This window comes from Lethenteron reissneri, chromosome 49, assembly GCF_015708825.2.
Source record: "Lethenteron reissneri isolate LAM-NWPU_2019-01 chromosome 49, ASM1570882v1, whole genome shotgun sequence".
Taxonomy (NCBI): domain Eukaryota; kingdom Metazoa; phylum Chordata; class Hyperoartia; order Petromyzontiformes; family Petromyzontidae; genus Lethenteron; species Lethenteron reissneri.
In genome coordinates, this window is record NC_083827.1 from 480,314 (window position 1) to 500,346 (window position 20,033).

At 49.2% G+C, this 20,033-nt stretch overlaps 1 protein-coding gene across 6 annotated transcripts in view; it reads left to right on the top strand.

Annotated features, from left to right (window-relative positions):
- Nucleotides 1–20,033, top strand: part of CEP192 (centrosomal protein 192) — a 126,574-nt gene that overhangs the window by 96,571 nt on the left and 9,970 nt on the right. For 5 of the 6 annotated variants that reach the window (XR_009756626.1, XR_009756628.1, XR_009756627.1 and 2 more), the window contains exons 33-45: nucleotides 1,413–1,522; nucleotides 4,314–4,480; nucleotides 5,324–5,367; nucleotides 6,850–7,007; nucleotides 7,311–7,428; nucleotides 9,535–9,637; nucleotides 11,675–11,927; nucleotides 12,761–12,840; nucleotides 13,457–13,552; nucleotides 14,861–14,980; nucleotides 17,492–17,649; nucleotides 17,903–18,050; nucleotides 19,864–19,922. Coding sequence is in view for 3 of the 6 variants with exons in the window: in XM_061571957.1 (XP_061427941.1) it covers nucleotides 1,413–1,522; nucleotides 4,314–4,480; nucleotides 5,324–5,367; nucleotides 6,850–7,007; nucleotides 7,311–7,428; nucleotides 9,535–9,637; nucleotides 11,675–11,927; nucleotides 12,761–12,840; nucleotides 13,457–13,552; nucleotides 14,861–14,980; nucleotides 17,492–17,649; nucleotides 17,903–18,050; nucleotides 19,864–19,922 (1,614 nt within the window). In the remaining 3 variants the exon portion in view is untranslated. The remainder of the gene's footprint in view (nucleotides 1–1,412; nucleotides 1,523–4,313; nucleotides 4,481–5,323; nucleotides 5,368–6,849; nucleotides 7,008–7,310; nucleotides 7,429–9,534; nucleotides 9,638–11,674; nucleotides 11,928–12,760; nucleotides 12,841–13,456; nucleotides 13,553–14,860; nucleotides 14,981–17,491; nucleotides 17,650–17,902; nucleotides 18,051–19,863; nucleotides 19,923–20,033) is intronic. The other variant, XM_061571958.1, reaches the window with a different exon arrangement.

Here is a 20,033-nt window from a genome sequence, read left to right on the forward strand (position 1 = left end):
ATTCAGTTCTACCTGATGACGGTTGCTTGTGTTGCAATCGAAACGTCGTATTCTATTATTTAATTTATTTTCTTTTATATGACTTTACCGAAATAACCAAAAAGCAAAGAAATATACTGTATGCTATTTCGTCTTCATTCGAACATATTTACACTTGCCCCCTCAGTACGGGGGTTGAGCAGTGACGTTATGTCAATTATGCTTAATTGGTGCGCATCTGCTCATAGTTACAGGTAGGATAAGTTGATTTTTGAATCGTTGACTTTCATTTATTTACAGCTTTTGCTCGCACAAAATGTTTGCACAAAAATGGCGGAACACCATCGCCCTCGCTCTTAATTACTTATTACACACCTGCATTTTCCATCTTCCTTGCTTCTTTCGCTAAAGTAACGCACATAGAAAACTAATGAAAAAAACTTACTTCTTAAATATTAAAGTAATAATGTGTGTGTGTAGACGTCCATGTGTGCGTGTGAGTCCATATGTGTGTGCGTCGTGTGTGGGTCGATGTGTGTGTGTGTGTGGGTCGATGAGTGTGTGCGTCAATGTGTGTGTGTGTGTGAAAGTCGCTGTGTGTGTGTGTGTAAGCCGATTTGTGTGTATTAGTGGATGTGTATGTGTGTAAGTCGATGTGTGTGTGTGTTAGTCGGTGTGTATGTTAGTCGATGTGTGAGTGAGTCGATGTATGTGCAGTGGGTTCAAGGAGAGTGGAGACGGCTTGTAGAGGTAACACGTTTATTTACAATAACGGTAACAGCAATAGTAACGGTCCCTAACACAAAGGGGTAACGGCGGCCCCTATACCCGTTACCTGGGGAGGTACGACCTCCGGGCTCGTGTGCTGGGACCACGGGCTCTCTCTCCTCCGGCTAAGGGTGACCTAGGGGAGGCTACACTGACCCGACCCAGCCAAGGTATGGGTCTCGAGCACTGGCCCTCTCCGTCCTGGCCCTTACAAGGACGTCGGGCCCCGGGAGTTCCCAGGGTCCTAGGCTGGCTGGTTTTCGGTCTTCGGACTGGCCCCGGACTCGTCCAGAGGTCAGGCTTTTATACACCTTCCCAGGTGTGTCCGCCCCTGGCCACGCCTCTCTTCCAGAGAGTTCCAGGGGGGGTCTCGGGGCATCCTAGAACACCCCGCAGCCCCCCCCTGGTTTGGGGCTGGGGAATCTAGCGACCCTCATGCCGATCCAAGTTACTGCCCCTGGTGGGCCCTGTCTGCTACTGCAGGTAAGTACACGTAGCCCATTTACAGCGCTACATATATGTGTGTGAGTCGATGTGTGTGTGTCAGTCCATGTATGTGTAGTGTATGTAACTGAGGCTCACAAACCGTTCTTGGAGGCAACGCATTTATTAACAACTTTACTGTACACTGGGTTCTGTTACTAAGTGGCACGTGTGCTCAACAGGGCCGTGGCACAGACAGATGGGAGGTGGAAGCCGGCGCTGTCGGAGGAAAACCCCCTGAGGGCCGTCGACTTCCATGTGCCCTTCCCAGGGGAGGAGGCCGTGACCGAGGGTAAGTGCACCACCGCTGCATGCTCAGCTGACCCAAGGGGAAGGTCTTCGCCCGCGACCTTATTTCATCCCAAGATGACCTAGGAGTAGTGGCCCCTTGGAGAGATCCATAATCGGAATCTTGTTAATAATTATTTATTTAGACTGTGAGAGGAATCCGATGAGCTATAAAGCTCTTTTTCACAGGTGTCCAGTCTGGGCGGGTCAGCAAGTTACAACAGCAAACAATACAAAAACCATTAGGAGTGCAAAGTAGAGAAAAGGTAAAGCTAGTCACGATAAATAAATACGTAAAAATAAAGTTTATACTTTAAGTATAAATTGTCCGTAAATTCCTTCCGATTTGTCAACAACAAATGCAACCTTGGGGCAAGACAGCAAAAGATCAACAACAGTTCCAGACCACTCCAAGCCAACACACAGTCCCTCAATTAAATTGCACATTAAAATGTGACTATCAATACAATGTGAAGACCTCATTTCAGGCTGCACAACACCAGTAAATATTTTGAACTCTTCCCCAGGTTCACTTTGTCTAATATGATCGCTTCAACACTCCCACATGGGCCGTGCCAGCCTTAATATGTGCTCGGTAACAGCATTCGCTCCTTGATTCTGTGAGGCTAAAACATTGACCTTTATATTGGTTTGTGTATATGGAGTAAGTGGTTCCTATCCAGGCAGACCTTGCCAAAAGTGGGAGTTGTGTTTATGTAAATTTCCGTTTTTGGGCAAAACTGTGTTCAACAAATAATATACCTTATGGTACATATATGGTTGTGTTCCTGGGTTCGAAATGATCACCCCTCTCCCTTAACGAATGCTTTTAAGGTTTCTGCTCTTGTTTTTGTACTGATGGATGCTGAGTCGCTCTTCATTTCTTGTGTGTGTGTGTGTGTGTACACTCTTTATTTTTCAATTTCAACACAAAACACCCATCTCCATTACTCTTCCCGTACCACGCCACTTGCGTGCAGTGCTCACTTTAAAACTGAATTGCCAGCCCGACGCTCGTCCCTGTCACTTGAACGTTAATGATTCGCCATCCAGGCATCCGTATGAAATGAAGTCCTCAACGACTGGACATCTAGACGCATGCGTCAATATGTGAACATTCGAGATGTGCCATTGTGCATGAGGGGAGATGATAATCTTTGCAGCGTCTAACCACATAGAGCCGAAACATCACCCATGTGTTCTGGAAAACGGTACCCTTCACGACCGTGTACCCGTCACGACCGCGTACCCGTCACGACCCCATTCCCGGCACGACTGCGTACCTGACACGACCGCATACCCATCATGACACGCACTCGTCACGACACGTACCCGGCACGACACGTGCTCATCAGGTAATGCGTGTAGCAGAGCCGAAGCGCGCATTCGATGGAGTTGTGTTTGGAAAGGTTTTCCTGCACTCGGTAACAATCCCAGTGACCCATGTTCCAATCATGGCCATGAACTACAGCACAAGTGGAAATTGGCATTCTGCACGAGTTCTGTGGCAACTCTGGGTTAATTCTGTCTAAAATAAACACCCTTTCTGAAAAGAGACAGGAGACTGAGGCAGTGTGGGTTGTGTTGGCACACTGGCCTTTCATGCAAAACCTCATCGTGTCGTGTAATCCTTTAACGGCGACAACAACCCAAAACACGAATGGAACTTACCGAGCAATCATGATTAAGTTTGGTAAAATCACCTTCTCGACCTGCGCAGCATCGGAAGACCCTTATCCAGAAGTTGATTGACATGTACATGTGTATTTTTTAAATAGATGCTGAGTGTTCGGCCAGCAGGGTGGTGCAAGTGGTAACAGTGGTGTTTCACAGCAAGAAGGGCCTGGGTTCAGTTCCCAACTTAGAAACCTATGTGTATGTACCTCCCCCGGTTCTTTATGGATCCCTCCCGATTGTCCAGTTTTCTCCATTGGCCAAACATCCCAATGCTGAAATATTACCTGCACATTACTCAATTGGGATCACACACGGCAGCAACATTGCCCCGACTGCAAAACTTTTCCAGGACCTTCCAGAAAAAAGTCTTGAGAGTTGGTGAGGCCTTCCTGGGTTAACAAGTGTAAGTATATAAAGAAAAAACTTGCCTTGAGTCTAGAACTTGGGCTTCTCCGGACCTCAAGAAGCACCCTGCGTAATCAACAGTAATGCTGTTGAAGCAGTGGAGGCATTTATCTAATTGGGATCTATACAGACCACTGACGAACGATGTAGACCTGATGTCATGCCCTGAATTGGCCTGGCCTCAGGAATAATTAATGGTCTGAACCGCATTTGGTGCTATATTTTGTCAGTGTTGTTGTATGGTACGGAGGCCTGGCCATTGCTTCCAGGCTGTTTTGGATCGACTGCAGTCCTTCCACATGGGATGCCAAAGACCTCTTCTCGGTATCCGATGGTTCGGCGATCGTCAGAAATTTCACCATTGCATCTGAGACCGGTCTCCTAGCGATCGAGAGCTTAGTTTGAGGGCGATGGCTGTCACTTTGTCGACACGTCACCCCGTCTTGATGCGCAGACTCCAGCAAATGGCACTCACTTTGGTTTGGCGGTTGATGTTCAAAGCGGACTGCGACCCTCAAAGGAATGGCTCTGCTCCTGTGGTCACCCCCGTGATCCGTGGATCAAACAAATCACTCGACAACGGTATGACAGCAAGAGCAGTTCATCTGAATGCTGTTGCAAGAGGTCACACGTTTGGCACAATGGATCTTTGCTGACTATGCGTGATATATGAATGAGAGTCCATAATGCATCGCGGTTCTGTGTGGGTGCAGTGTACGACCTTCCAGAGCGGCCCAATGACGCCGCCTCCTTCTACAGCCACATGAGCCGTGTATTGCTGTCTCTCGCGGGGCGTGCGGTCCAGCCGGGAGCGGCTGCAGACACCGACACGGTTGACACGGGTTACGCCGACAGCCTGGAGGACACGGCACAAGCAGAGGTGCCTGGAGATCTTGCGGACGATCGCCCGGTCACTCGCTCGGTCACTATGCTCGGTTACTCTGCTCAGTCATTCCTCTCGGTCACTCGCTCAGTCACTCACTCAGTCAATCCGCTCGGTCACTCCGCTCGGTCACGTCGGTCGGTCACTTACTCAGTCACTCACTCAGTCAATCCGCTCGGTTACTCCGCTCGGTCACTCCACTCGGCCACTTCCTCAAGTCACTCGCTCGGTCAATCCGGTCAGTCACTCGCTCGGTCACTCACTCGGTCACTTCGCTCGGTCACTTACTCAGTCACTCAGTCCCTCGCTCGGTCACTCACTCAGTCAATCCGCTCGGTCACTCCACTCGGTCACTTAGTCACTCGCTCGGTCACTCTTGTTCACTCTGCTCAGTCGCTCCGCTCGGTTACTCGCTCGGTCACTCCGCCCAGTCGCTCCACTCAGTCACTGCGCTCGGTCATTCCATCATAAAGCTCGCTTACTCGCGACTTGCCCAGGTGATCACATATTCACTCATTCAGCTTTTCCCTCAACTAATCATCCACTCATTCTTTCATGCACACTTATTCTCTCACTTCCTTATGCGCTAATTTAATCATTCATTCACTCATTCTCTTGCACGCACGCTTGCGTTCTCACACATCGACCTGCTGGACAATGTTGTGCCTGTAGGATGAACAGAGCACGTGACAAACTCAACACAGTTGTCAATAACACTGGGTCCTTAAAAGGAAGAGTGTATAGTAGATGATGTTTCGGGTCAAGGGCCCTTCATCGTCTCACAGTGAGAGGGTGGACTGATAATATAATTGATGCTGAATGAACTCTGTGCACCTGCAGACTCACCTGAGGGATGACGGTGGCCAGCGGCGCAGCACCAGCAGGTACGCGTTGGATTGCACGTTTCCCCAATGTTAATTTTCGAGGGGAAACTCGGTTGGTTCAGGTTGCTCATCGGGGTTCTTAAGATGGCTGCGTCAGAGCCCTAAATCAGCACGGTTGCACAGTTGAGATCCTAGGTTCAAATCTGGGTTTTGGTCACCCAAGATTAAACCAGGTTCCCCGCTGTTTTCGATCTTTCCATGCCTGAGAACCCAGTTTAATGTTGAGAGGTGGGAGAGCTGCAGTACGGGGCGGTACAAACCTGGATTCAAACCCAGGTTCTCAGTGGAGACAGCTGAGTGTCTCTGACATGGTTTCAGCTTCCTGAGCCACCTTGTCACCCCCCATTCGTCTCTTGGCCAGAGCAGAATTTTATATCGGGGGGTGCTGGCAAATATTTAGGGATGCCAGTTTCTGTATGTGGATAATGAAAGTAGTTATATAATAATGTATTGAGTAATTACAGTGGAACCTCGGTATATGACCGCTTTGGAATACGTCGAATTTGGTATACGTCGTGTTTTTCGAGAGAGAAAATGTCTTGGGATACGACGTCTTGCTTGGGATACGACACGCTTGCTAGAACTTGTATGGGTCGGGATGAGTCACCGCGTATAGTACCCGCGTATTCCCCGTTCACGATTGGTGTAAGTCCTACCTTCTGGAACGAATTAACGATGTATACCGAGGTACCACTGTATTATTATTATTTGGGTCTTTCGGTAAGATCACGTAGATACGTTCAAAGAAAATAGCAAAAAACTACGACGTTTCAATCGCAACACAAGCGGGCGTCATCAGGAAAAGGGGGGTTAGCTTCTAAAGACAACTGTTTATAAAGGATTGAAATGGGCGTAGCCCAAATGTCAGCAGCCAATGTTAATGTAAGTGGTGGGCAGCGACTGCGGCGGTGGTGGGTTTTCCACCAATCAAAGGGCTGCCAGGTAAAAATTTGCATGTAAATGTCCCGCGGTGATTATGTTAATGTGAGAAATTAGCATGTTAATGTTATTTTTTGTTATTTTCTTTGAACCTATCTATGTGACCTTACTGAAAGACCCATTGAATATTAATTCCTGCAGTCACGAAAGCTTTAGGTCAAGATGTATTGAGTAAATAAAATACATTACTTGACGAGTAAATAACGACACATTCATGACTTACACTGACATAAAGGAATTTTTTAAATATATAATTGGCTGCTTTAGGCAAGGACCCTTCTTCATCTATGTGATGTGAACAAGGGTCACTGCCTGAAAGTTGTCTATTAGATTTTCCCTTTTAAGGAGGTGTTATCGATGGATGTGAGTTTTTTGTTACTGAGTAGATTGCATAATGAACTACTCTTTGCACTTGGTACAACTTTGTGTTTCTATCTCATGCAGTAATGCAGTACCAACAAGTAAAACATTTGGTCTGGGTCCATGGAGCACGACCGTAGAACAGAGTTTAACTTTAAGCCCACCGGTGACTGGAATGTACAGGGAAGGTGAGGCCCAACGGGCGACAAGGCAGCATGGCAGCACCTCACTGGATGTGCTGCCCGTGCGGGGACCCCAGAGCGAGGGGGCGGCCGCGGGCGTGGAGGCGAGCGCATGGAGCGCCGAACCCACACTACTGCTCCTGCCGGCGCCCACCATCGGTACGAACGGGCACAGTGCCGCCTCGCTCACTCGCTACATACATCAGCTCGCGCTGACGGCTCGCTCACTCACACAGCAGCTCGCGCTGGCGGCATCGACAACGCTGGTTGTCGTGATGCCTTGAGCTTGACTCGTAGGAATTTTGCCAAAAGGTGCAGTCGTGGTGATGATGTATGCAATTCTGAGAGAGAGGTTGATTGTCGACTATTCGGCCTCCGAATCAGTGGCAATAATTTGCACGCTAAGCGATCATTGATGGGTTGAGGAGAGCACACCTAACGGGTGATTTTTGTCTGCTGAAGGTTACTCCGAAGGACGCGTGACGCTGAGGAACCACACATCACGAGCGCTGCCGTTTGAACTGTCCTGGCCTGCGCACTGCCTGACCGTCACTCCCCATCAGGGTGTGCTCGACCCACAGTGAGTGATGGCCAGACCTGTTCGTGGCCATGTGTATGTGAGAGTGAGAGTATGAGTACTTGGGACGGAGAACCTTCCAGAGTCATGAAAATAGTTCCATCACTTGAATGGTGAAAATCAAATCTTTGTGCTCACGATACATACGTGTGATACGTACGTTAAGTTTATTTTAATTTGTTACACGGTTTATCCTGTTTAGCCAGTTGCCCGGCTATTTTACGAGGGAGATCCATGGTGCACAAGCTTTGCAAATTATATGCAATGTTACCTTTATACGAGACGTGCCGTGACTCGTGGCAGTTCATCAAATAAGCTGAATCGGTACAAGTCTTCTAACTACTGGCCAACTGCAACATCAATGCAATTGGTGAAGCTTGGAGAGCTGAATGGAGTTCAAAATAACTCCCAAACTAACACCTTGTGTGGTGAAAGACCCAACGCAGAAGATCTCTGGGTTTGATCCTCCACGAATACACCTTTAAAGATCAGCACACTATAATCAAAACTCAAAATCATGCATTGCAGCGGTCATCCTGAACGATACATTTGATTTCAGGCCATTCTGAAGACTTTGCTGTTTTTTCCTGGATTTTTCTGTTGCGTGTAGTCACTTTAAGATGTTTCTTGTTCATGTTTTGTTTGTTTCGGTTGCACCTGAGTCAAGAGACTCATGGCTCACAGGGTTATACCTAATAAATGAAACTGAAACTGAAAACTGAAGCTCATGGTCCACCCTAAACTGCATCCACTGCACAAACCATGGCAAATTCAGATACCTGATGCACATGTAGTGACATAGAACGGTCACTACTGTGTCGGCCCGTACGAGGGCTGGGGGCCCCAAGGGGGCGCCTGGGGGGTCTCGTGGTGGAGGGACCCGGACCTTCCCAGAGGTGGGGAAGGGAGGCGTGGCCTGGGAAGGGAGGAGTGGCCTGGACTGAGCCAGCCACGCCTGGGCGGAGCCGGCCACGCCAGAGCAGATATAAGCGTCGTGTGAACGCAGCTCGAGGCTGTTGTACTCCGAAGTGAAGACGACATCATCGGTTCTCAAGTCCCGGGTCGTCGTCCTGGGCCAGGCAGGCCGTGGCCTGCCTGGTCCACTCTGTGTCATGTTCCAGAGTGTTAGTGAGTTGAGGAAGGTGGTCACCACCTCATGTACAGTGTTATATTACTTACCGTTTAATAGTGTTGCCTCCAAGCTGCGTGTGTGTGCACCTAATTCGAACCCACTACACACAAATGAAAGATTAAACAAATCTCCAGTAGTGTTCGACTGTGGTCATCCAGAACAGACAGTGCAATGTATAACGATGCAAGTTCCGATCCACAAATACGAAAGAAACATCAAGGCGATACACTCCGCTACCCCTGACTCCGTTGTCTAGCTTGACCACCTGAATGTGAAATTGTAGTTGTTGCTCTTCTTCTTTCCTATGGTTGATGTAGTTGTTGCAGTTGGTGTCTAAACATGTCCTTTGCTTCCTTTAGGTTAACTCGGCCTAAAGTTAGTTCTTGTTGCAGTCTGGTCATGAACATTAGTACGAGATAACAAGGGCAATTGTGTTGATGTGATGTTGGTCACATGATGTGCTTGTGTGCTACGCAGGTCTTCTTCGTGCTTGCCTCGACATGTGTAATATTGGATGGGGGTAACTTCTGTGGGGTGGTGTTGTGTCCTCTTAGGGTAGTGGTGGCCAAGTGGTTCACGTACTGCATTACAACCTACATGGACCAAGCTTTGATCCCAGTCATGCAAATCAATAGCAGGTGGTATCAGAAGCTGTCCTGAGCATCCTGTGGGTCAAGCTAACCTAAAACGATTACCCAGGTACAGGGTGTAAATATCAGCATTTGAGTGACACATTCAGCCGGCCGAAGTGGCTGAGCAAAATTCCCTTCCAGTGACTGCAGTGACTGAGCGTGCTAACATTATAAATCCACCGTTGTCTGGTCAAAAATGTCCCGCTCTCGTAACTGATTCGTGCGGCTTAGATGTCAGCAGTTATCAGTGTCAGATACATTTCATTTGTGAGCTGTTGCTGATTGGTAGATCTCATGGGGCCAGGATTATTTTAAAGCTGAGCTCTCTTATGTGCGTGTGAGCAGGGGGGCGCTGCTCATCCTGGTAAGCCCCACGTCATCTACGTCTGCAAAAACGAAGCTGCCCTGGAGTGGCCGGCTTTACGTGCACTGTGACAACCAGCAGCAGGTAGGGGCTGTGCAAGGAGCACACCTGAACTTAGCCTGCACGCAAATGTGTGTGTGTATATGTGTGAACAGGTTCACAGGTTTTACTGTGTATTTCTGTGAGGTTTTGGGGGAGGGGAACCCCCTTAGCTCTAATATTATTATAGGGCAAGGTGGGGTTCACCTTGCTGGTGCTGCTGTGCCCCAAATATTGGAGGAAATCGCCACTCCTTAGCGATTGGCTGATGATTCCTCTGTTGAGCAAGTGTGTAGGGTGATCCTGAACTTGAAACCAGGTAAAGCTCCGGAGAGAGATGACCTCTCAGCCAAACTGGTGAGGCGGAGGGTGGCGTTTTTGTGCAGACTATCCAATTTGACATCATTACAACCGTCTTGGTGCACAGGACGGGTTCCACAAGATTGGATGGATGCCCTGGTGGGCCCCATTTTTAAAAAGGGTGACCACACTGACTGCAACAACTACCAGAGTATCTCCCTCCTCGGTGTCCTGGGAAAGGTGCTGGCAAGAATAATTTAACATCGCTAGATATGCTATGGAGAAGCTTGCGGAGCCCGAATGTGGTTTTTGTCTAGAGCGGTTCTGCACTGACACCAATTTATATGTCTGTCTGTATGCTACAGCAGAGGTCAACAGGACCTACATCTTTGCTTTATTGACCTGGTCAAAGCCAGAGCTTTGGGTTATTCTCCATGCTTTTGGAGTCCCAGACGTCTGCTTATAATCATTAAGGACCTTCATGATGATGGGCAGGCTCGGGTAAAATTGCGAGGCTGAGTGTCAGAACAATTTTCTGTTCACCTTGGGGTACGACAGGGATTTCCTCTGACCCCAACACTATTTAAGACTCTTCCCATGGATGTACCGGTGGAATTCCCATCTAATATAGATACAATCGGAGATTGATTGATGCTCGGGTACAGTCGAGATGGCTACCTGGCCTGTCACTCCATACAAAGCTCCGGGTTTTCTCGGCCACAGTTATGCCCTCCCTTCTCTTTGCTTGCAAAACGTGGGGACCTAGAAAGGAACATCTGTCCCAGTTAGCACCGTCTGCGCGGCTAAAACACAGAGTTTGCACAATGGGGAGCACAGGTGGTACATCTGCCAGTCATCTCAGTCAGCCAACCCATGGAATCAGGGTCTGTGCCTTGACCTTCTGTCAGTGAGCCTTCGACATTCGACATAGCCTCAAAGTGCACCTGGCCTGACACAGGCGCCGTGGTGATGTCACCGCCACTTCGTGGGGAATGGCGGTTGTTGTTGTGTACACACAGATACACACACCAGTTAGTGCAGCAGTTAGCATGCTGCACTACTTTGCTGGCGACCTGGGTTCGATTCCCGCTCATGGTCACCATCAGTGACGATTATCTGAACTGGTCCAGAGCCTCCCCTCGGTCTACTCAGCCACAAATGAGTACCTGGTGCAATGTGTAAACATCGCCACTATGCTGCGCATGGTGCTGGCCACCTGTCCCCCTCGTGTGCCATGCCGGCCTGAATTGGTGCTCACTAACAGCACTTTCCCCAACGGTCTGTTAAGGCTATACGAGGGGTGTTTTTGTACAGCCCTTTCATAACTCTACTGCTGGATAAGGGGCTTCCTCATGCCGTGCAGATTGTGGCGGTTATTTGACCATACTTCGTCTTGCTGGTTATTGTGGGTTGGTGAAGCCAAGGAACATTGTTGCACTGTCCTCTGCTGACACTGTAGCCCCACAGCCTATAACACCTGTGTTGCATGGTGGTCGCCCATCCAGGCACTACATGTTCAAACCCTGCTGAGCTCTCAACATTTTATGAGATTACATGCATTCTGGGTGGTTTGGTCATAAGTACAAGCAAATATACACACTTGAATGAACGTAAAATATCTGCAACATTTCAAAACGTCTTTACAATACATCAACCCACGCGCATTAGCATCCGATTCTGGAAAATCCGAGGTGGACTTTGGTTGCCTTTTCAATCTGGAACTGCGAGCAGCCATGCATCTCATCACTCGCGTCACTCTCGCATCACTTGGGCGCCGTCCAGGTGGTGCGCGTGCAGATCCGAGAGGATCTGGTGCAGGCTGACATGGTGTCACCAGGCCCCGCGGTGGGACGCACGCTCGCCGTTCCACACGCCACGCCCGCCACACCTGCCATCCCACCCGCCATGCCGCCCGCCTTGCTCGCCACACCGAGCATACAGGCAAGACGGTCTCTGCCCTTGCCAGTGCTCGGCGGCGTGGAGGTGTCCAACAAGACCGTGTACTTCCCAGCGACACGCGTCGGAGAAACGTCCAGTGAGTTCCACGTTTGTTCCGCCTGTCGTATTGTTTCGTGAATCGCGCAAACGTGAGTAGAGGAAGCGCGGTTTTCTGGAGCTCCTGTGGGTGGCAGAGCCTCCTCCATTGACTCACCCGGCAGCCTTCTCTCTCCACCACTTTCGTGCCCTCTGTCCCACCAACAAATGATTTATTTTCAAAACCCCCAGTCAGCATTCACGGGACGGTGACACAGCTCCAGTGGTAGCGCGTTCACCACTTGTTTCAGAGTTTCGCGGTTCAAATCCAGTAGGCCACCCTGGTTAACACTGCGCGTGTATTTATCGTAAATAAAATATACGCACCATCTGCCTGAGAGAAAACATTAAAGATCCCGTAATGCCATTGTGTGCCTGTTTTGTCATTAAATTTGTGAAATATTCTGCAAATTCCTCCATTGGAATTACACAGCAAATCGCTCCCTACTGTGAAACGACTGCAGTCCGCGTCTGTGACACAGTAGTGCCTTTGTGATAGCCTCGCGTTATAAAAATGGTGCGAATACCAAACGTACTATCTTCTTACTCAGTCTCGTCTGCTGCGGCACTTGTCTGAAATTGCATTCCTTCAGCCATCTGTGCTGTCGGCTCTCAACCGCTGTTCAAGGCCAAGCTATAAAGACCTTTTTTTCCCAAACCCTACAACTGACTGCCTCTCTCTACAACATAAATATATGTACAGCACAAATATATAGCTCTTAATAGGTGCTTGCAAACAACACTTGCCATCAAATAGATTTGTGATTCATAGCGGTGGTAGTTTTGATGACGTACATGCGTATGTGGTTGCACCAAATCTGTCGTTTGTCACAGAGGCTGCGCTGGAGTTCACCAACCGTGGCACTGAGGAGGTGAAGTGGTACCTCACCTCCTTTGCTCCTCCGTATGTCAAGGTGGGCAGCTGCTGTGCGGTCATCAGAAACACGTCAGCCTTGTGTATGTGTGTGTGATCAACAGTGATGATTTCTGGACACGTTTAGGGACTGTGTAGGTAATTTACGTTTTAACATTAATCTGTTGGCCTGGGATTGGTGTCATCACTGATGAATTGTGGTAAAGTGAGTCTCGAAAGTTTTGCTGGTTCGAGGCCACCAATGGAGATGAGCATTGCTCAGCACCTATTTGACCCAAGGGAACAATGAACCAATAATTCTAACACTGTAATTTGTGAGAAGCTGATCAAACACAAAGGTGCGTGCAGGCTAGATGCGCATGTGTGTGATAATCCACGTAAAAGTTTTTTATTTCATCTTATCACGGTTATTAAACACATGCCCAAAGGCCCAAACGCCAAGTGGCCAGTAGAAAATAACGCAATTGAAGTTGATAGACAACGCTTAAAATGTAAACCCAGCTCCTCATCAAGGGTGGGAGGTATGAACAAGTGAAGTGAAACATCTATGCAGCAAGAAAGGGTGTTTGGTTCTTTTGTTGTACCTCACACGTCACGCGACATCGCCGTCCGGCTGAGGCTGTTGTCTCACCACCCCCACCCCCCCCCCGTGGCAGGGAGTGGCTGGCTCTGGTGACGTCTTCCGTGCCACCTACTCCACCTTCCGCTTCTCACGCATGGCCGGCACGCTGGAGGCCGCTGGCAAGGCCACGGTGAGTGCTCCCCGCCCCACTCCCGGCCACCAGCTCCACTCGCACTGATGGCCGCCACTGCCTAGGTCAGCCTTTGACCAAATTGCCCTTTCACTCGTGAACTAAATTTCTTTTAATTTGTGAATGCATTTATAAGATGCATGATGTGAACTTTAAAGATGAAATTCAGAGGTTCAGGGGAAATAACCCACTTAGCTATATAGCTCTCTTTTCAGAAGTGACCTGGCCACAAATGATATCTCAAAAAAGTGGCTTATTATGATGACATTTATAGTAGCCAAATATTCTAAATGGATGTTGGTGCAAAATTTGGAGGGAAAACCGGAGGACCCAGAGAAAAATCCACTCGACCACAGGGAGAACATGCAAACTCCAAATATGCAGGCGTCAGGGTCAGAATCCAACCCACGACCACCTTTATGCAAAGCGAGGTAGTTAACATCTCGCCACCTTGTTTTAATAAGGAGGAAACCCCTGAACCAGATTGGAGGTTGCGAGATGCAATGTACAATGAGACTGGAAGCTAAGTATGCCGGTTGACCCAGCATGCGTGCTTTATAACCGAGGATGACAACTTTATATAGGATGTGTTGTTAAACTGATAACCAGAGAGCTTGATATCGAAGATCAGGGGAATGGATGGAGGGAGCACATCTAGTGCTGAGTGCTATGCAACCGGATTGAGCCTAGATAGCTCAGATGGGTGGCCACCATGCACCTCAGGTTGCTATTGGCAGCAATGGGGCTGTGCTATGTTGGCAGCAGGCAGGGAAGCAAACTCCGTTCTTGTACTGTGCTTCTATGCTTCCACACTCATGTTCTCCACTCCCACCAACTCTCACTAACCAACCTGGTGAAACATGGTCCAATAACCCCCACGACGCACAAGATGTGGAGAGGCCACATCTTCCAACAGTGGCTTGACAAAAAGGGATCTACATGTACCTGTTTACCCCAAGCTCTACCCAGCCTGAATCAAGCGCCGCATTTGTGGATACGTCTTAGTTGACGCAACCTGAAATGACAACTTTTTGACAGCTGTTCTCAGACGAACTCATCCTGAACCAGGAACCTGTTATAAAGACCTCTCCTAGGTCACTTCATTCTGAAATGTTCAAACAGCGAAGTCCTCCCCCAGATTCAGTCTGAAATGGGACCTAATAAGAATTTCCCCTGGATCAACTCGGCCTGAAATGAGAATCCAGGGTAGCCTCCCCGAGGTCCACACAGCTTGGAATGATTACCGCAAAACGAACCTCTCCTGGACTGCAGTGAGCACCAGCGTTCTGTGTTTGTGTTGCTGCGCAGGTGTGGGCTGAATTCATGCCTCGCGATGGGGGACGCTACGCCCAGTTCTGGGACCTGGAGTGTCACCCCGAAGGGCACACACACCTACGGGACCACACACGTGTGCAGCTTTCGGCAGAGGTGTACAGCACACGCATGCGTGTGTGTGGCGTGCGTGTGTAGCGGGGCACAGGTGGTGCATCGGCCAGTCATCTCAGTCGACCCATGGCACCTGGGTCTGCCCCGTGACCTCCTGCCAGCAGGCGTTCGATACTTCACGTGGCCTTAACGTGCACATAGCCTGACACAAGCGCCGTGGTGATGTCACCGCCACTTAGTGGCGAATGGCGATTGTTGTTTGTTGACACAGTAGTTAGAACGCCCCAGCGCTAAGGAAGCAGGGATTCGAGTTCATTTCTCGGCAATGCCTAACATCAGTGGCGAGCGATATCGGAGCCAATCCTGGCCCTCACTTCGGTCGTCTCAGCCTTAAATTAGTGCCTGGGTGTGGCTTTGTGTGGTCGTGGCCACCGGCCCCCCTCGTGTGCTGTGCCATCATTCATAGGCGCTGCTTGCTAACAACACTTGCCCCAAAAGTCTGTTAAGGCTATACGAGGGTTATTTGTCTTGTACAGATGTGTATGTTTGTGAGGAGCAATAGTGCTGCGGTTCGTGCGATGCACTACGAACCTGGGCCTCCCCTAGGTCGACTTGGCCTCAAATGATTACCTGGTGCAGTATGGAAACATCGAGACCACCCTCTCCCTTGTGCGCCGTGCCGGCCTTCATAGGTGCTCTCTCACAGCACTTGCCCCAACACTGTAAAGGCTATACGGGGTACATTTTTTTGTACGTAAAAAAAATGTACGAGGCTCCTTAACATTGAATAATTGTGATAAATGAATAAATTTGTTATTCACATGTTATTGTGATCCTGCATTGGCCGTGGTGCTTAAGCAGCACATGGCCCGTCTTCATAGCAGAGATGCTGTAAGAAGGGCCCATTGCCCAAAATGTTGCCAATTGTGATTTTTTTTTTCCCATTTCATGGCATTTTTTGATGGTTGTGCTGAGTTTTTGTTGAATTGTTTATAGGGGTTGATTTTCTTACATTAAATATTCTAAGTTACAGCCCATCGAACGTGTGTGCACATGCGGAAAACCCCGCAACGACACCGCATCCACCATCGGAGTTAGTCCAAACAGCTGGAAAAACTGCCACAGAATAAATTAACTCCAGGGAGGAGGGTTATGAAGGATTAACAGACCCAAGGTTTAGGAGCTTTTGATGAAATGCAAATTTCAGCGTGGGGTTCGCCTGGTATTGAAGTCCTTGCCAACAGAGGGGTACCTGCTTCAAAGCCCCGCCGTGCTTTTAATTTTTAAAGTGTTGGCTTTTTATTTATTTTTATTTCCCTCCTAAAAAAAAAATCCCAGTTTTTCAATTAAAGCCCCTTTGATGCCTCTGAATTTGAATGTGATGCGGGGAATTGTATTGGATTCTTATCCTTTATATTTGTCGTGGTTCCCTCCCTAATGAGTGGGAGATGGGTGCTTATTAAATGCGTAAGTGTGCGCCCGCGCGTGCGTGTGCATGTGTACGCCGGAGCGCGTGCGCAATATGCAAACCATAATTACATACTTGCAAGGCCAGCCGGGTGGCACTGTCGACAGAGTTGGAGTTGTGCTATCGCTGAGGGTGCGAGCGCAAAACCCAACTTGGGCTGCGTGCAGCCACTACTGTGTGGGAAGTTAACAAAAATTGTCCTGTGGATAGAATGACCGCTTGTGAAAGACATGTGGAATGTCCACCACTGGGTCGGGGTAGAGATGTTTGCCACCCCACACACTAGCTTGAGCATCGACGCTGAGGACCTTTGAGCGGTTTATTCATAAACGTGGCCTGAGTAAGCCAATGGCTTGATTCTTGCTGCAGCTTCCCGACCATAAGTGTGTATGTATGTTGGACTTCTTTCGCACCGTACGTCACCAACTGTGCTTAATCAGAGATACGGGAGGACAAGAAAAATATCTGTGCATTGTTACCAAAGCTTGCCTGCTGTTGTGAAGTGGACATTAAGGACCCTTCTGACTTCATTCACCAGAGTAGGCCAATTTTACTCTATATTTAAACACTGTTAGTTCTCAACTCTGTTAGTGGCTCAAATTGAAACATTGGTGGAAATTCCACATTCCCATGGAAAAGGCCAGTCCATCCACAGGACAGCTGCCAATGTGTGACGGTGTCATCGTAATGATAACTCATTGCACAATGCACCAACATGTTGTTTAACCGGTGACGGTGACGATGAGATTCAGGACGTTGGAATCGGCCCAGTATTATCCTCTAGCAAATAATTTGTCCTCAAGGCTCATATAGACTGATGGACCAAAAGGATATTTTAATTAATGTTTATGTGGTAAAAAAGTTACTTTATTATTTTATGATGATGGATAATTGACACTTTATGTTGGTGACCACTGACTGCACTGACCAGTGGCATAGCTATGAAGTATAGAGGCCCAAGTGCCCAGGGGCTGGGCTATGCCAACTACAATACACCACTGCCATTGACCAGCTACAGCAGTCCACCTCTAGTGTGCGTACACCCTGGAGCGGGGGGCTTAACGATGGCACCTTGTCCATCGCAGGCACTCGGGGAGACACTGGGCGGAGGCACCGACGCGGAGGCAGTTCCTGTGGGCCTTGTGAAGACGGCGCCGGCACCGAGCCCACCGCGGGCGCGGGATGGCACTGAGCTCCCCACGCCAGCCCAACACAGCCACGGCTGCCCGGCACACGAGGACGGGTACACCCGTAACCCGCACCCGCGTACCCACGGCTCTCACGTGCACACGTCATCTTTAGCTGTGGGTTTGCTCGCACACTTTTCAGAATCCTTAATTTAAACGCTACTGGTGCAGCGGACCGATGAGGAGGTGTGGGACCCACCGTGCTCCTGCACAGACTTGGACTAGAATCCTGCTCTTTTAACGCTGTAGCAGACCGTCCACCGTGTTTTGGGCTAACGGTGCGCGTTGCTTTGTGGGATGTGTGGGCAGGAAGGGGAGTGCTGGTGCCACCGCTACCACCACCGCTGCTGGTGGGCTCTATGTGCCCCGGGAGTCATACTCCTTCCCCCAGACGGAGCTCGGCTCCTCCAGCACTGTCAAGGTGTCGATCCGGAACAAAACGTCGCAGCCACACACCGTGAGTGACCGTCCCAACTACCACCGCCACACGCAGTCCACACGGCACCTCCTTGAGCCCTCGGAACACTTGGCATGCAAACAAATAAAATGCACAATGTAACTTGTGATGCGCCAAACATCCTGGTGCAAAACATTACTCAATTGGGATTACATTTTGGAACGTTGCCCCCCCCGCCCCCTACTGTGACAACTTAGCAGGACCCTCCTGACAAAGGGTCTTGAGACTCGATCAGGCTCTCCTGGGGAACTAGCGTAATAGCGGTGACAACAACAATAGCAATAAACAGATACAGGTGCTGCTCGCTCAGCCCTCGCTTGCAGAAGAGAAGACTAAAAGTCCAAGTGACGTCCATCTGAAAGGAGCATCGAGGCATTCTTGTGGTGGGAGCAAGTCTATCCAAGTCCGAGTCAATCACCAACCAGGATTTTAACTCGCAACTTGATTCCGAGCCACCTCTTCCATCTTGTTAAAGAGAACATTGAATCCCACCAAATTTCTCTTCTGTGGTTACATCGGAGATTGAATTGCATTTCCGACGTAAATGTCTCGGGGTGCGGGCCATAAAGATGAGACTCTCACTGTCTCCACACAGCACGAAATGCAAAGCTGGTAATGCATGGGATCACTGAGCGGCCTCTTCAGGTCCAATAATGTTTTTAAAGATGTTATCGCACTCATCTAATAATTGGCAGCAAGGTGCTGCGCTCATTCGCTAATTTTATGGCTGCATTTTGATGCATAAAGCAGCCCATGTATACTGTGACATTACGGAGGTTACCTGCTGGGCTGTGTTGATGATTCCTAACAAAGGCGAAACCAGCACATGAACTCGGCTGTAGGCATCACCTCGCTGCAATGTTTGTTATTTGAACTAGACGAAGCTTTTTGACCTTCCAAAAGCTGCCTGTTAACACTATTGACGTTTGAACTATGCAATCCCTTCTGGACCTTATTCCCTGAGTATATGGAGTACATTTGACCATTGATTCGTCAATAGGAGTAATCTGCAGGATCCGATGGGAAACTTTGTTTAGCTGTGCCCGTGGGACAGGGATGTGTGTGTGTGTTTTAAAGTCACCGGTCTATTGGTAAGGCTGTCCCGTTTAGACCGCAGAATAACACAATTCAAACTCAGGAGTGGTGTACTTGTGTCACTCCTCGACGGTATGTGTGGGATGCGTTTCCTTTTGCAAGGAGTTCCAGAATGCAAAATGCTTGGCTTTGGGACAAGATGCCACCGGCATTGTTGATTCTATACATTGGGGTTAAAAGTGCATTCACAGAAAAAACTACCAGCGGAGAATGGTGACATTTCTTCTTGCACATGTAGTGTTTGTGGATTCAGGAGACGTCGGAGATGGTTCTTGGAGGCAACACTTTTTATTAACACCACACTCGGCAGTACAGTCCCAGAACACTCAGGGCTACACCACTGTCTGGAGAGGTACTGCCTCCGGGCTAACTTGCCCTAACACAGGACTACACTCAGGGTCCTCCGGCTATGGGTGCCTCGGGGGAGGCTATTCTAGCTCGCCCTAGCCAGGGTGCGAGTTCCGACCACTGAGCCGCACAGAGTCCCGGCCCTGATAAGGACAGCAGCCCCTCCCCTGGCGGTACAAGGTACCGCCCGAGATGGGCGCCGTCCACCATTCCAGGTAAGTGCGGCCCATCTACGGCGCTACACACACGTTGCTTTGTCACCCAGAGGCAAATCAAATCCAAGGATAATTTCCAAGACAAATCCCTCCAAAAAAACCTTTATGCCAAAACTAATTCCTGTCCCGTTTTCACGTCCGTCTTGTCGTTGCAGCTGAAGTTTGTGTGTACGCGAGCTCCTTTCCACATTCAGCACTCGAACCACTTGATCCGGTAAGCAGGGAGCCTTGCCATCACCCTCCATTGGGAACACCATCACACGCATACACGAGTATACGCGCGCACACACGCACACGCGCGCACACACGCACACAAAGACAAAGA